Source organism: Canis aureus, chromosome 33, assembly GCF_053574225.1.
Source record: "Canis aureus isolate CA01 chromosome 33, VMU_Caureus_v.1.0, whole genome shotgun sequence".
Lineage (NCBI taxonomy): Eukaryota > Metazoa > Chordata > Mammalia > Carnivora > Canidae > Canis > Canis aureus.
The window spans coordinates 30,908,977-30,922,169 of NC_135643.1; the positions used below are offsets into that span (position 1 = coordinate 30,908,977).

The 13,193-nt window shown below is 37.7% G+C and overlaps 1 protein-coding gene, 1 long non-coding RNA gene and 1 pseudogene across 12 annotated transcripts in view; 1 reads left to right on the plus strand and 2 right to left on the minus strand.

Moving 5' to 3' along the window:
* The window catches only part of ENPEP (glutamyl aminopeptidase), an 87,691-nt gene that overhangs the window by 18,764 nt on the left and 55,734 nt on the right, over positions 1 to 13,193 (plus strand). The window contains exon 4 of the mRNA XM_077882294.1: positions 10,832 to 10,952. Within this exon, the coding sequence (XP_077738420.1) occupies positions 10,832 to 10,952 (121 nt within the window). The remainder of the gene's footprint in view (positions 1 to 10,831; positions 10,953 to 13,193) is intronic.
* LOC144303882 (uncharacterized) overlaps positions 1 to 13,193 on the minus strand; it is a 126,212-nt gene that overhangs the window by 16,160 nt on the left and 96,859 nt on the right. For 9 of the 11 annotated variants that reach the window (XR_013370881.1, XR_013370882.1, XR_013370878.1 and 6 more), the window contains 2 exons: positions 6,332 to 6,400; positions 4,011 to 4,786 (listed from right to left, as the gene is read on the minus strand). This is a non-coding gene — a long non-coding RNA (uncharacterized LOC144303882). Of the gene's footprint in view, positions 1 to 4,010; positions 4,787 to 6,331; positions 6,401 to 13,193 lie in introns of those variants that run through there. The other 2 variants (XR_013370879.1, XR_013370886.1) reach the window with 2 other exon arrangements.
* On the minus strand, positions 7,458 to 9,088 carry LOC144303928 (dnaJ homolog subfamily C member 8 pseudogene; annotated as a pseudogene).

The following is a 13,193-nucleotide window of genomic DNA, read 5'->3' on the forward strand; positions in this document are numbered from 1 at the left end:
ATAGGTGATCTTAAGAGCATTGTGCTAAGTGAAATAAGACAGACAAATACTGTAAGATTTCACTTACATGTGGAAACTTAAAAACAAACAAAACAAAAATAAAAATAAACCAAAAAAACAGGCTCATAGATTCAGTACATACTGGAGGTTGCCAGAAGCAGGGAGTGGAAGGTGAGTATAATAGGTGAATGGGGTCAGAAGATGCAAACTTCCAGTTATAAAATAAACAAGTTGTGGGAGTAAAAAAATAAAATAAACAAAATCACTGAATTCTACTTTAGAAAAACAAAAATTAAAAAGATCTGACAAGTACAAAATGTGGAGACTCTATGACTTTCCAGTTAAGTGAATTAACTCCTAAATTATCAATAAAATGCACTTTTTAAAAATAGGAGTCAAGTTATGGGATACAATGTCCTTGATAAATATGTCATTAACCTGATAGGTTAGTTCAAAGTTTGCCATTGGGCTATATTGTATTCCATTTTCAAATCCAGGACATGGATTATGAATATATTTCTAAGTTTTAAAATTTAGAGGTTTAGGGATCCCTGGGTGGCGCAGCGGTTTGGCGCCTGCCTTTGACCCAGAGCGTGATCCTGGAGACCCGGGATCGAATCCCACGTCGGGCTCCCAGTGCATGGAGCCTGCTTCTCCCTCTGCCTGTGTCTCTGCCTCTCTCTCTCTCTCTGTGTGACTATCATAAATAAAAAAAATAAAAATAAAATAAAATAAAATAAAATAAAATAAAATAAAATAAAATAAAATTTAGAGGTTTAATACACATACATTACTAGAAGTTTGGATGGAAAAAAGCAGGTAAAAAAAGGAAAATCACCCATATCTAATAGCTTTGTGAAGTATATTTGACCTATGACCTCAGTAACTTTGCCAGAATTTTTAGCTTTGCCCAGTTTTCCAGAAACCAAATTCAGGACAAGTTAAGTGGAAAGGATAATCCTATTCCTGAGAAACAGTAAATTCTAATTAGGGCTTGAGTTTCTTTGGGCATTTGACCTCTGTCTTTTGTAAAGGAGGATATGCAGAAAGGAGGAGTTACCTTGCGGAGATTATTTCAACTCTAGTTAAATTCTCCTTGGCTTTCGTGATCAGAGGGAAGAAGTTGAGGGGGACTAAGAGAGTGCTGGTATTACCCATGGAATTAGGTTTATGCTATAACCATACTAATTGATTAATTCAGTAAAAGAGATTATATTGTGCCTGCTTCCAAAAAGTTACAGGATGATTCCTGAATAGGTGCACTGGATTTATATCTTTGAATGAATCCTTCCTACTTGCCCATGTCTTCTTACTTTTGGCTTTAGCCCATTATTTGTCTGTAGTGGAAAGATTGGTTGAGGGCAACAAATACATGTATTGTTGGGGTTTTTAAAAATAAACTTTATTTTTTAGAGCAGTTTTAGATTTTATGCCATGGATTTTAATTTATGCATTCCCCTACATAGAAATAGTCTTAAAAAAAAGAAATAGTCTTATTAGAAATAAGTTTCATTGTTTTAATACTCAGATATGTTCTTAAACTTCTTATTTTGAAATAATTTTAGATTTACAGGGATTACAAAGATACAACAAAGTACCTATGTGACATTCGCTCAGCTTCTGCCAAAGTTAACATCTTACAAAATTGGTTATCATCAAAACTAAGAAATTAGTATTTGTACAAAACTATTAACTATGTTACAGACTTTATTTGAATTTCACCAGTTTTTTCACTACTGTAATTTTTCTGTTCCAGGACCCAATAGATAATACCACATTGTATTTAGTCATGATATCTCCTCAATTTTGTCCAGTCTGTGTCATTTTCTCAGTCTTTCCTTGTTTTTAATGATATGGATACTTTTGAAGAGTACTGGTCGGATATTTTGTACCATATCCTTCGATTTGAGTTTGTCTGATGCTTTCTCATGATTAGAGTGGGGTTTTGGATTTGGAAGAAAAATACCATAGAGATAAGGTACCCCTCTCATTAGATCATTTCAGGGTATATGCTATCAACACAACTTATTACTGGTGAGGCTAACGTTGATCACTTGGTTAAGGTGATGTCTGTTAGGTTTCCATAGTATAAATTACTACAACCCATTCCCAAAAGGAAAGGAATTAATCCCCACTTCCTGGAGGGAGGACTATCAGAGAATTTATGGAGATATATTTTACCTACCTCAGTGATGAATAAATACTTATAGGAAGAGATAACTAAAGGTTATGTACTGGGGGGCGGCCCCGGTGGCACAGCGGTTTGGCGCCGCCTGCAGCCTGGGGTGTGATCCTGGAGACCCAGGATCGAGTCCCACATCGGGCTCCCTGCATGGAGCCTGCTTCTCCCTCTGCCTGCGTCTCTGCCTCTCTCTCTCTCTCTCTCTCTCTCTCTCTATGAATAAATAAATAAAATCTTAAAAAAAATAAATGTTATGTACTGGGGCACCTGCCTGGCTCAGTCAGTTAAGAGTCTGCCTTTGGGGGATCCCTGGGTGGCGCAGCACTTTGGCGCCTGCCTTTGGCCCAGGGCGCGATCCTGGAGACCCAGGATCGAATCCCACATCGGGCTCCGGGTGCATGGAGCCTGCTTCTCCCTCTGCCTGTGTCTCTGCCTCTCTCTCTCTCTCTCTCTCTCTCTGACTATCATAAATAAAAAAATAAAAAAATAATTTAAAAAAAAGAGTCTGCCTTTGGCTCAGGTCATGATCCTGGGGTCCTGGGATCGACCCCCACAGTGGGCTCCCTGCTCAGCAGAAAGTCTGCTTCTTCCTCTCCCTCTGCTGCTCCCTCTGCTTGTGAGCTCTCTCTCTCTCTCTCTCTCTCTGTATAAATAATAAATAAATAAATAATCTTAAAAAAAAAGCTTATGTACCTATTCGATTTCTCCTTAAAGCTTTGACCATTCATTGTCACATTGCTCAGTGTGCACAAGGAGGAGGCTAAACCCTGAAGGGAATGAAAGATGCTAAGAAAACTTCAGTTGAGACGTGAAACAGGTGGTCACCACCGTCCAGCATCACCCAAGTGTGTTTTCAGGTCTTGGCTGGTCATACCATCTCTTTCAATGCCAAACATAGCACCCTCTGTTACAGGGGCCTTGCAAAGGTCCTGGGCTCTATACAGGGGAGTGCCTACTTGGAACAGTTCAGATAAAACTATAAAATCTCAAGAGATGAACAGGTGCTAAATCTGCTAAACAATCAACAATGGAAAGGCAGGGTGTTACATATTTATAAAATGTAAATATTAGGGAAAGTGTTATTAATGCTGGGACAAGAGGAGTACACAGATAAGCAATAGACTTACATTCTTGGGACATTCCTGGGCAAACCTGGCTGATGTGGTTACCTTTATCGATAGAAAACACTTAACAGACAAGGACAATAGGACATGGATCCAGGGCACAGCTGATCTGCAGTGCTCTCAGGTGGCAGTGGGAAACTTGCAGGCACTGGCTTGGCTTCTGACCAGGGCGGTGGTGACAGTTGTGGCTGGCCTTCTGTTCAGGCTGATGCCTCTCTGTTCATAGGGTCATTCTATGTTCAGTGCCTTCACCTCAGACCCTAACGTGCTCTTCAAGAACCCCAACCCGTCCACTTCACTATCCCTCTCCTGGTGCAGGCAAGTCTCATGTAGTTTTTTGAGGGAGAGCTGGATCTTCCTCTGTTCTCTTTCCAATCTATTGATGTAGTATAAATTCTGATGTTTGTTTTTTTCTTGGCTTTCTGCTTTTATTTCCAAAAGCCTTCTAGCTACTCTTTTGCAAATTGAAAGGTTTTGGCTTTCAGATGTATTGTGTGGGCATGAAAAGCCTATTTTGGCAGTCAAAAATGTTTTACTTTTTTTCCCCTCTGTGTTGTCCTACTGTCCCTGAGGGTTATGTAGCGATCACTCACATATAAGAAAATGTAGACAAAGAAAATCACAGAGATTAATAATTCAATGTATTATCTATAACGACACCAGTGTTCTCGATGGGACACATAAAACTCTTACACGTCAAGCACTGCTTTATGACTAGTTTATTTAATGCTCCCAATTACTCTATGAGCTAAGGGCTCTTGTTATCTCAAATTTGCAGCTGGGAAAAATCAGGTTCCACTCTTAGAGTAGAGAGAAGAGGCAGCATGATACAGTAAAACCCCAACATTGGACTGAAGACTATGTCATCATTTTTCTCATGTACACAATGAGGAAGTTTATTTTAAAAACCCTTCAAATTCTAAAATATGAAATAGGGATCTACAGTTCTTATCTAAAACCGGGGGGCTAGTTGTAAGTTAATATTCAGAAATGTTCACACTCGTACAGGTAATATGGTACCACTACTGCATATGTTTGAGTAACTGCAGCAGGATCTGGGGCAGTGCCTTACAATCATCATATTTCTGCAGCAATGTTTTTGTGGTGAGATAAAGATTATAAAAAAAACTACTGTTTGTTCAGGTTGAACAAGACTTCCCAATTAGTTTGCTCTGAACATATAAAAAGCTTTTTTATTTTCAGGACTCTTTGGATTCTATAATTGTGCAAACTGGAATAATGGAACTTATCAGTGAGGCGACATATTATATTCTAGTGTTGTCAGTAGTGCCAGATTCATAGAATTAATGTGTAGAATGAGACAGTGCATGGAAAGGGCTTATCACATTACCTGGAAATTTTAAGCACTCCGTAGGTCTAATGATTAATCATAATGATGACATATAAAGGAAGCAGCAGTAACCAGGCAGGTTCTTAATTCTTGTTGACATAAGTTCCATCTCTCAATTTCCTGGAGACACTTGAATGAAAGGGACAATAGTAAGAACTATGAAAGCCTTCCCATATGATGAGAAAAGTAACAACAACAACGATAAAATAGATATATCACACCTCCTCAAAGAGTAATCAGCTGAATATACACATTGGAAAGCACAGACTTTAGATCTGATACCAGCTCCATAGATTCAGTACTTTGAGGTATGACTAATGGTATCCAACAGTGGTATATCTAGGTAATTTAATTACTTAAGGCACTTATTACCTCTAAAAACTAAATATATGAATGCAAATTAGGTTCTTGAAGGCTTACACACTTTATATTTTATATAAGATTATAAAGTTTAAATATAAACTTGATATTTGACCTTTAACAGAGTCCTGGCATAATAAAGGATATATGACTCTTCTAGAAGGCAAGAAAGAAGAAAGAATATACATGCATATCCCCCTCCTAGCTCTGTGCTGTTTCAGTATTGCCAGTCATATGCTTAAAAAAGTCATCTCAGTGAAGCAAGCTTGTGAACTAGAAAGATGACAATTATTACAAAGTGATGACAATTCAGGGGTAATTTCCTAACTTTGTCACAGACAGAAGCACTGTGGCTTAGCTGACGATGGAGGAAGGCTAGCCATCTTTGCTAAAGCCCACAGAAAGGAGAGGGAGGTGCAGATGGAATGTAAGCTGAAGATGAAGTTGGAGAGCAGGAAAGGCTGAGCAGAGGACAAGTGCAGGCAGCAGCAGAGAGAAGGATGTTTAAGTCACCAAATCTGAACATTGCAGATGATCTATTAAATGGATGCCACATAAAGGATCTTGAAGCTTCCAATAGCACACAATATTGGCATGATGGTAGAGTCTTTAAAGTCAGAATGTATTTGTTACATATCATAGATAGGACACACTCTAGATAAACTTTGGATGATTATGTTACAAGATTAATGGCTAAATCTACATATTCTGTGATTGGTTTGCTTAGGCGATCAGAGCAATAGTCATAAAATATGACTGATGACAGATCACAGGTGATCTTCAGACTGGCCAGACTGTGAAGACAGAACATTACACCGTGGTGTTGGTTTTCTCAGAAACAAAAGAGGAAGGGGCTACTTTCATTCTGATTCAATTTAGATTAACATCAATCCAACAAGAGAAATATGGAGAGTGAGGAAAACCAGATTATGTTGTCTCAGAAGCATTCTGTGTGAAGGGAGTCAACCTACAAGTATGAGAGGGAAGATTGGGTACAAAGAGCAGAGTCTTTCTCCTCCTCGTTGTTCCACCTGGGGCTCCCACTGTTATCTGTTCTTCCTCTTTCTCCCTTTTTCTAAACCCTCTTTCATTCTTCAAACATCATGTGTGGAACAAAAGTAGTGTGTGGACAACAGTGGAGTAAGTCAAGAGGAACTACCCTTCCTGAAGTTTTTAATGGTAGAGAACAGATATGGTAGAGATTCTGAGGGAGTTTTGACAGTCTAATTCACAGCTGAAAAGTTCTGAGAATCTCAGTACAATATGGCAATCCTGTCTGAACATGATGGTTTTGATTTCATAGGGGGCAATTACCTTTGCTCTGTACAGTGGCCACCAGCTGGATCCTTAGTTTCACTTAACTTCTTGGAAAATGCATGGTCACTGTTCATAAAGAGAATGAGAACAGTAAGAAAATGTATCAATTATCCTGGTTACTGAAAAAAAAAAACAAAAACAAAACCAAGCCCAAGACAAATCTCAAAGAATGCTGGGATGGTTGTTGAGTAAGTTGTGTTGCCTTTGGAGATGAAGATGAACACATCTTTACTTTTGCAAATAAAGCAAGAATGTCAACTACCCAGGGGATGTGCGAACAGTGAGCCAGCTCTGGTAATTTCAGGGATGCTCTTTCAGTACTTGTCCTTTAAATTCTTGGATCTTTTTTCTGTTTTTCACATCTAAGAAAAGATGGCCTGAAATGTGTGCCTAAGAGAACACCAAAACTGGCAATACTTTTGGAATAATAAAGGAAGAAAGTAGACATAATTTCTCTTTCTGTTTTCTGTTTTTAAAATGATGAGTCACCTGTTCCATTTGGGTAGATGGGCTTGAATTTACCAAATAACTGCATATTTTGCTTTACTTGAGGGTTTTGAATCAGGTCTTAATTTTAGCAAATATGCTTCATTTGAATTCCTCACAAACTTTTTTTTAAAAAGTTCTATTTTTTAGAGAAGTTTTAGGTTTACAATTAAATTGAAGGAAAGGTACAAAGATTTTACATATACCCTTTTCCCCCACATATGCAGAGTCTCCCCCATTATCACGATCACTCCCTCAAATAGTACATTTTTTCTTTTTTCTTTTTCTCTTCTTTTTTTTTTAGGGTATAAAAATTTATTACAGGTACAGAATATGACCATTAACGAATGCAGACAGGCTAGGACACAATGATACTGGATGGAAGATGGCTAGCTCTTTGGAAAGTGAACAGGTTTGGGTGGCTCGGAGCCTCATGCCACATGGAATGGTCAGTCAGAAGGGAGAGCGCATGTCAGACACTGCAGGAGGTCAGGGCACCGAGTGACTGCTCTGTGTGTCCAATGCCTTCCCCATCTGATCTGGGGCTTCAAAGGATGCCACACCCAGAAGCAAGCAACTGAAGCAGAGAGGATTCCTAAGGTGGCCCAGGCTTGTCTCTGAAGTCACGGCAACACCATTTTAAGCAATATGTTTAATTGGACGATTTCCACAAACTATACACGAAGTTTCTAACCATCACAATTCAGTGAAGTACAAAACATTAAGTTACAGGCTGTGGGAAGAGAAGGCAACACCAGTGGTGGCACCTTCCAATCCTGGTTGGTCTAAGAGTAGGGGGTGGGGAAGGTATCGTTTTAAACTGAGCCCCTCATTTCAATGTACAAAAGAATTACTCTGATCGATATTAAATTGTAGAAAACAAAATGGACTAAAAAGCAACTACTACTCTATGTTGGGGTGGAAATGGGAGGAAAGAATGAGTCCTTCAAAGCAGGAGGGGAGACAGTTGGAAAAAGGTTCTGTGGCTGTGACCCCAGGTGGTCACTCACGCTGCTCCATTTTTACTTTGGGTGGTCTCAGGAAGGCCCGATTTTTCTTCTCTTTCTTCCCCTTTGTATTTGCTTGGAAGTGTCACCAGCTGTCCACACGGCCATCTCGACTTTCCTCGGAGTTTTTCTGCCTCTCCCTTTCCCGTTTGGCTTTTTCTTGAGCTTCAATTTCTTCTTCCCTTTGTCGCTTCCTTTCGTGCATCTCTTTGGCTTCTCTCTCTTTCCTTTTAATTTCCAGCTCAGCAAAGAGTTTCATGGTCTGTTTATATACTGCTTGTTTGAACAGCTCAGGGTCATCCTCCTCCACATTTGTAGGTTTTCCTTCCTTCTTTAATTGCTTTTCTCTCTCTTTCACAGTGTGTTCCACGTATTCTTTTCCTGCCTGAATGACATCCAGGGCCCTCTTCTTTTGTTCCTGATCCAGTAGCAACTTGTAAGCTTTGTCCACAGCTTCAAAAGCCTTTTGTGCTCTGTCAGCATCATCTTGATTTTTGTCGGGGTGTGCCAATATGGGTAACTGTCGAAACCCCTTTTTTATTTCTTCATCTGTCACTTCAGGATCTATCTGAAGAACCTCAAATGGGTTCAAATTGAAGTAGGAAGAACCAGGACGGGTCAATCTTTCAATCTGATTTTTGGATGTTAGAACGAATCTCTCTTCTCTGTTTCACCTCACTGTAACAGGTCGTAAATGCTTCCTCGGTGCTCCCTCCGCCAGCCGAAGCCCCGCTCTCTCCTGGAGCCGCCGTTTCCCCGGCCCAGCAACCACGTGACTCCTCTTTTTCCTTTTTCCTTTTTTTTAACCAAAAATGAACCTACATTGACACATCATAGTGTTCAAAGTCCATAACTTACCTTTGGGATCACTCTTGGTGTTGTATGTTCTATATCATCAAATGTTTGATGACATATAACTATCATTATTATATCATACAGAGTATTTTCACTGACCTAAAAGTCTTCTGTGCTCCATTTATTCATATTTCCTTCTTCCTCTGCCTCCCAGCCCCTAGCAATTACTGATCTCTTTATTGTCTCCATAGGTTTTCCTCTTCCAAAATTAATATAGTTGGAATGAAACAGTATGAAGCCTTTTCATAATGGCTCTTTCAGTTAGTAATATGTATTTAAGGTTTCTCCCTGTCTTTTCATGGCTTTGTAGCTCATTTCTTTTTAGCAGTGTATAATATTCCATTGTCTAGATGGACCACAATTTATCCATTACCTGCTTCAGGACATCTTGGCTTCTCTCAAGCATTGGGAATTGCGAGTAAAGCTGCTATAAATATCTATGTGCAGGTATTTGTTGTACGTGTTGTAAAGTCTTTTAGTTAAATACAAAGGAGCACAATTCTGGATCACATAGTAAGAGCATATTCAGTTTTGTAAGAAACTGCCAAATTGTTTTCCAAAGAGGCTATACCATTTTGCATTCCCACCAGCAGCATACGGGAGTTCCTATCACTCATGTCCTCACTAGCATTTGGTGTTGTCTGTGTTCCTGATTTTGGCATTCAAGTAGGTGTGTAGTGGCATCTTATTGTTGTTTTAATTTCTATCTTCTTGATGACATCTGATGTGGAGCATCCTTTTGTATATGGATTTACAATCTCTGTATCTTCATTGATGAAGTGTTTGTTAAGGTCTTTGGCCCATATTTTAATCAGGTTGTTTTCTTCTTGTGGAGTTGTAAGAGTTCTTTGTGTATTTTGGCTAATAGTCCTTTATCAGGTGTGTCTCTTGCAAATTTTTTACCCCAGTCTTTGGCTTGTCTTCTCCTTCTCTTGACATTGTCTTCCACAAAGTAGAAGTTTTAAATGAAGTCAATGATCAGTTATTTCTTTCATAGATCAAGCCTTGGGTTACATTTAAGAAGTCATCTTCATATCAAAGGACATCCAGGTTTTCTCCTATGTTATTTTCTAGGAGTTTTATAGCTTTGCATTTTACATTTAGGTCTGATCCATCTTGAGTTCATTTTTGTGAAGTGTTTTGAGTCTGTATCTAAATTCATTTTTTTTTGCATGTGGATGGATATTCAATTGTTCTAGCACCATTTGTTAAAAAGACTATCTAAAAAAAAAAAAAAAGACTATCTTTGTTTCATTGTATTGCTTTTGCTTCTTTATCAAAGAACAATTGACTATATGTGTTGGTCTATTTCTAGACCCTCCACTGTGTTGTATTGATCTATTTGTATATTCTTTTGCTAATACTGCACTGTCTTGATTAGTGTAGCTTTATAGTAAGTCTTTAAGTCAGGTAGTATTAGTCCTCCAACTTTGTTTTTATCCTTCAATATCAGGTTAGCTATTCTGGGTCATATGTGTTGAAATTGGGGGATAAAAAGTCTATGCTTGGATTTGATTTATAAATCATGTCATAGGGACATGAAATAACATCTTAGAGAATTAGAGAATTGATGCTTCCCTCTCAGAATACTTTGAATCACTGTATTTTAGACTCTCAGAGCAAAATAGTTACAATATTAAAAGGGTAATTTGGACAGTAATGGATAGAAGAGTACAAGTGGAAAAAATGTATCCAGGGGCTCTTTAGATGAGAAAAATCATATGATTCATTTCCTCAGAAACAAACTACTCAGAAGTAAGCAAGTAGGTATGTAGGTAGATAGATAGATAGATAGATAGGTAGATAGATAGATAGATAGATATTGATAGAAAGATAGGTAGACACATAGATTTTAAGAATATATATTATAAATAGAAAAAAGTAATGTTTAAAAATACATTGGACAATATGCCAACCATTGTGTCTTACATTATTTTTAGTTACTGAAATCACTCAGAGAGTTATCAGTATTGTTTTCCTTTACACTTAAGTCTCAGAGATGTGAAGTGATTTGTCCAAAACCAGGATCCAAATAAGTCTTTACCTGACTCCAAAGCTCACCTTCTTTCCACTATGTTATATGTCATAGATTTTGTGTTCTTTCAAATAAAGAATAATTTTCACTAAATTTTTGTGTTTTGTTTAATAGCTCACTATATATGTCCAGCCACAGCAAAAGCACACAGCTGAATATGCTGCAAACATAACTAAGATCGCATTTGACTATTTTGAAGAATACTTTGCTATGGATTATGCTCTTCCTAAATTAGGTGAGATTCATTTTTTATTTTCTTATTTTTAATAGTGCCTTTGCTTTTATTTAAGTTAAATCATTTCCTCAAATCTTAGTATTCTTAGTTAATAGTCTCCCCTTAGGCTTTTTATTATATGCCTAAAATATGTGTCTCATATTTATTAGATGCTGAAAGATGCACTTTAGATTCCTCCAAGAATAATGTCCATAGTTATCTGTTCTTACCTGATAAATGCATAGACTTTTATTTCCAAATAAAGATTAAAGTATTTAAAGTGCAAAACTGCAGGTATTGATAATAATCAAGCCAGAAATAGCAACCTATATTAGTTGATTTCAAAATCATTACCATTCCAATAGTTTACATTGCCTCCCTACCATCAAGGAGGTGATAATTCATAGGGATAAGTGATGCTATCAGAGTCCTATGTGTAGTCTTTCCATTGTACAGGATTAACTCTAGATTCCCCAGCAGTTAAAATGAAATACTGATGCTCCTTCCATAAATATTTTTTTTCTAATGGGGGGGGGCATGTTTTCTTTTTAAAATAAAAATAGGGCTATAATCAAGATGGTGCAGATATGATACTTCTACCAATAGCAGAGGTGCTTTATTAGTAAGCTTAAGTGGTGTTAACAAAAACTGTAAATGAAACAATCATATAGATGTCTGCAGGGATAAAATGATGACAATAAGGAAACCGACCAACCCAAAACTGATTTCTCTATTTCTTTTTATGCTTCTCCTTTAATAAACTATTAGTGCAAAGTGACTGAGGCACCAAATTCTCTACATGGGAATGGCTGTGGCTCTGGGCAACTTTGTAGATGCTCCATTTTCTCTTCAAGGGCATCAGCTCCCAACTATTAGAGAAAGAGACAGGAACAGAAACAACTTTTAATCAACATCAGAATAATATTTAATAAAATGTTAAGCACATTGTTTTAAAAGTCTCTTTTCTCTTTATTTCACTTGAAACACCTGGGAAAAAGTGGGCAGTGGAGCTCTTACAAATTTATATCGCTCTTCTTTTCTCTTCCTCTTTCTCCTATATGCCTTCTTTATACTTTTAAATGTATTTTCAGTCCTTTCCGAGTTGACTCACTCTTAGACTTTCTGTACAATTGAAATCTGCATTTATTTCACTCCCCATTCATTAAATACACTGGAGTTAATTAATTATAATGTCAATACTCGCTAGAGAAGTGAGGTTACAAAAAAGTCCTCTCATTCAAGGATTAGGTACAAATTACACTCCATAGTATTATAGAAAATAATGGCTCTTGGGGGGAATACTTCTCCACCATTTAAATGGTATTCTTGTGACAAAACAACCAAGCCTATGAATGAAGATGACATAAAAAGGAAACTACTGCTGTAATCTTGACTTTTATTTAAAATATATCCATTTTTCATTCTCTTATAAAAAGCTTTTTAAAAAATTTTTTAAAAATAATGATAAAAATAAAAAAAGATTTTATTTAACTATTTGACAGAGAGAGAGAGTGAGTACAAGCAGAGGGAGCAGAAGGGAGAGAGGGAGAAACAGGCCCCTTGCTGAGCAGGGACAACTCCCCCAATACACACACCAGGGGCTTGACCCCAGGACCCTGGGATCATGATCTGAACCAAAGGCAGACGATTAACCAACTGAGCCACCCAGGTGCCCCTATAAAAAGCTTTAAGAATCTTTATGTTAACCAGAAAGGACCTTTGCTTATACGTCAGATAAAAATTTATTTTTATTTATGTGCCTCATTTAAATTATATATAATAACATGGGGTCCCTGCATGGCTCAGTTGGTTAAGCATTCAACTCATGATCTTATTCGGGTCTTGATATCAGGGTTGTGAGTTCTAACCTCACGTTGGGCTCCATGCTGGGCATAAAGCCTACTGTAAAAAAATTGTATGTAATAACAAAGTAATTACTATTTTATTATAGTTCATTAGCTGAAGAATCTGTATTCTTTCCACTAATCAAGCTCAACATTTTCTGTTTGGGATTTAACATAGAACTGATAGATACTGCTTCTTCCTGTCAGATGTTGTATCGAAGATTATAGGCCCAAACAAAAATAAGGAATAGAAATTCCTGAGGTACTTGGGTGACTCAGTTGATTAAGCATCTCCCTTTGGCTCAGGTCATGATCCCAGGGTCCTAGAATCAAGTTCTGCATCGGGCTCCCTGCTCTGCAGGAAGTCTGCTTCTCCCTATCCCTCTCCCCCTCCCCCCTGCTCATGATCTTTCTCTCA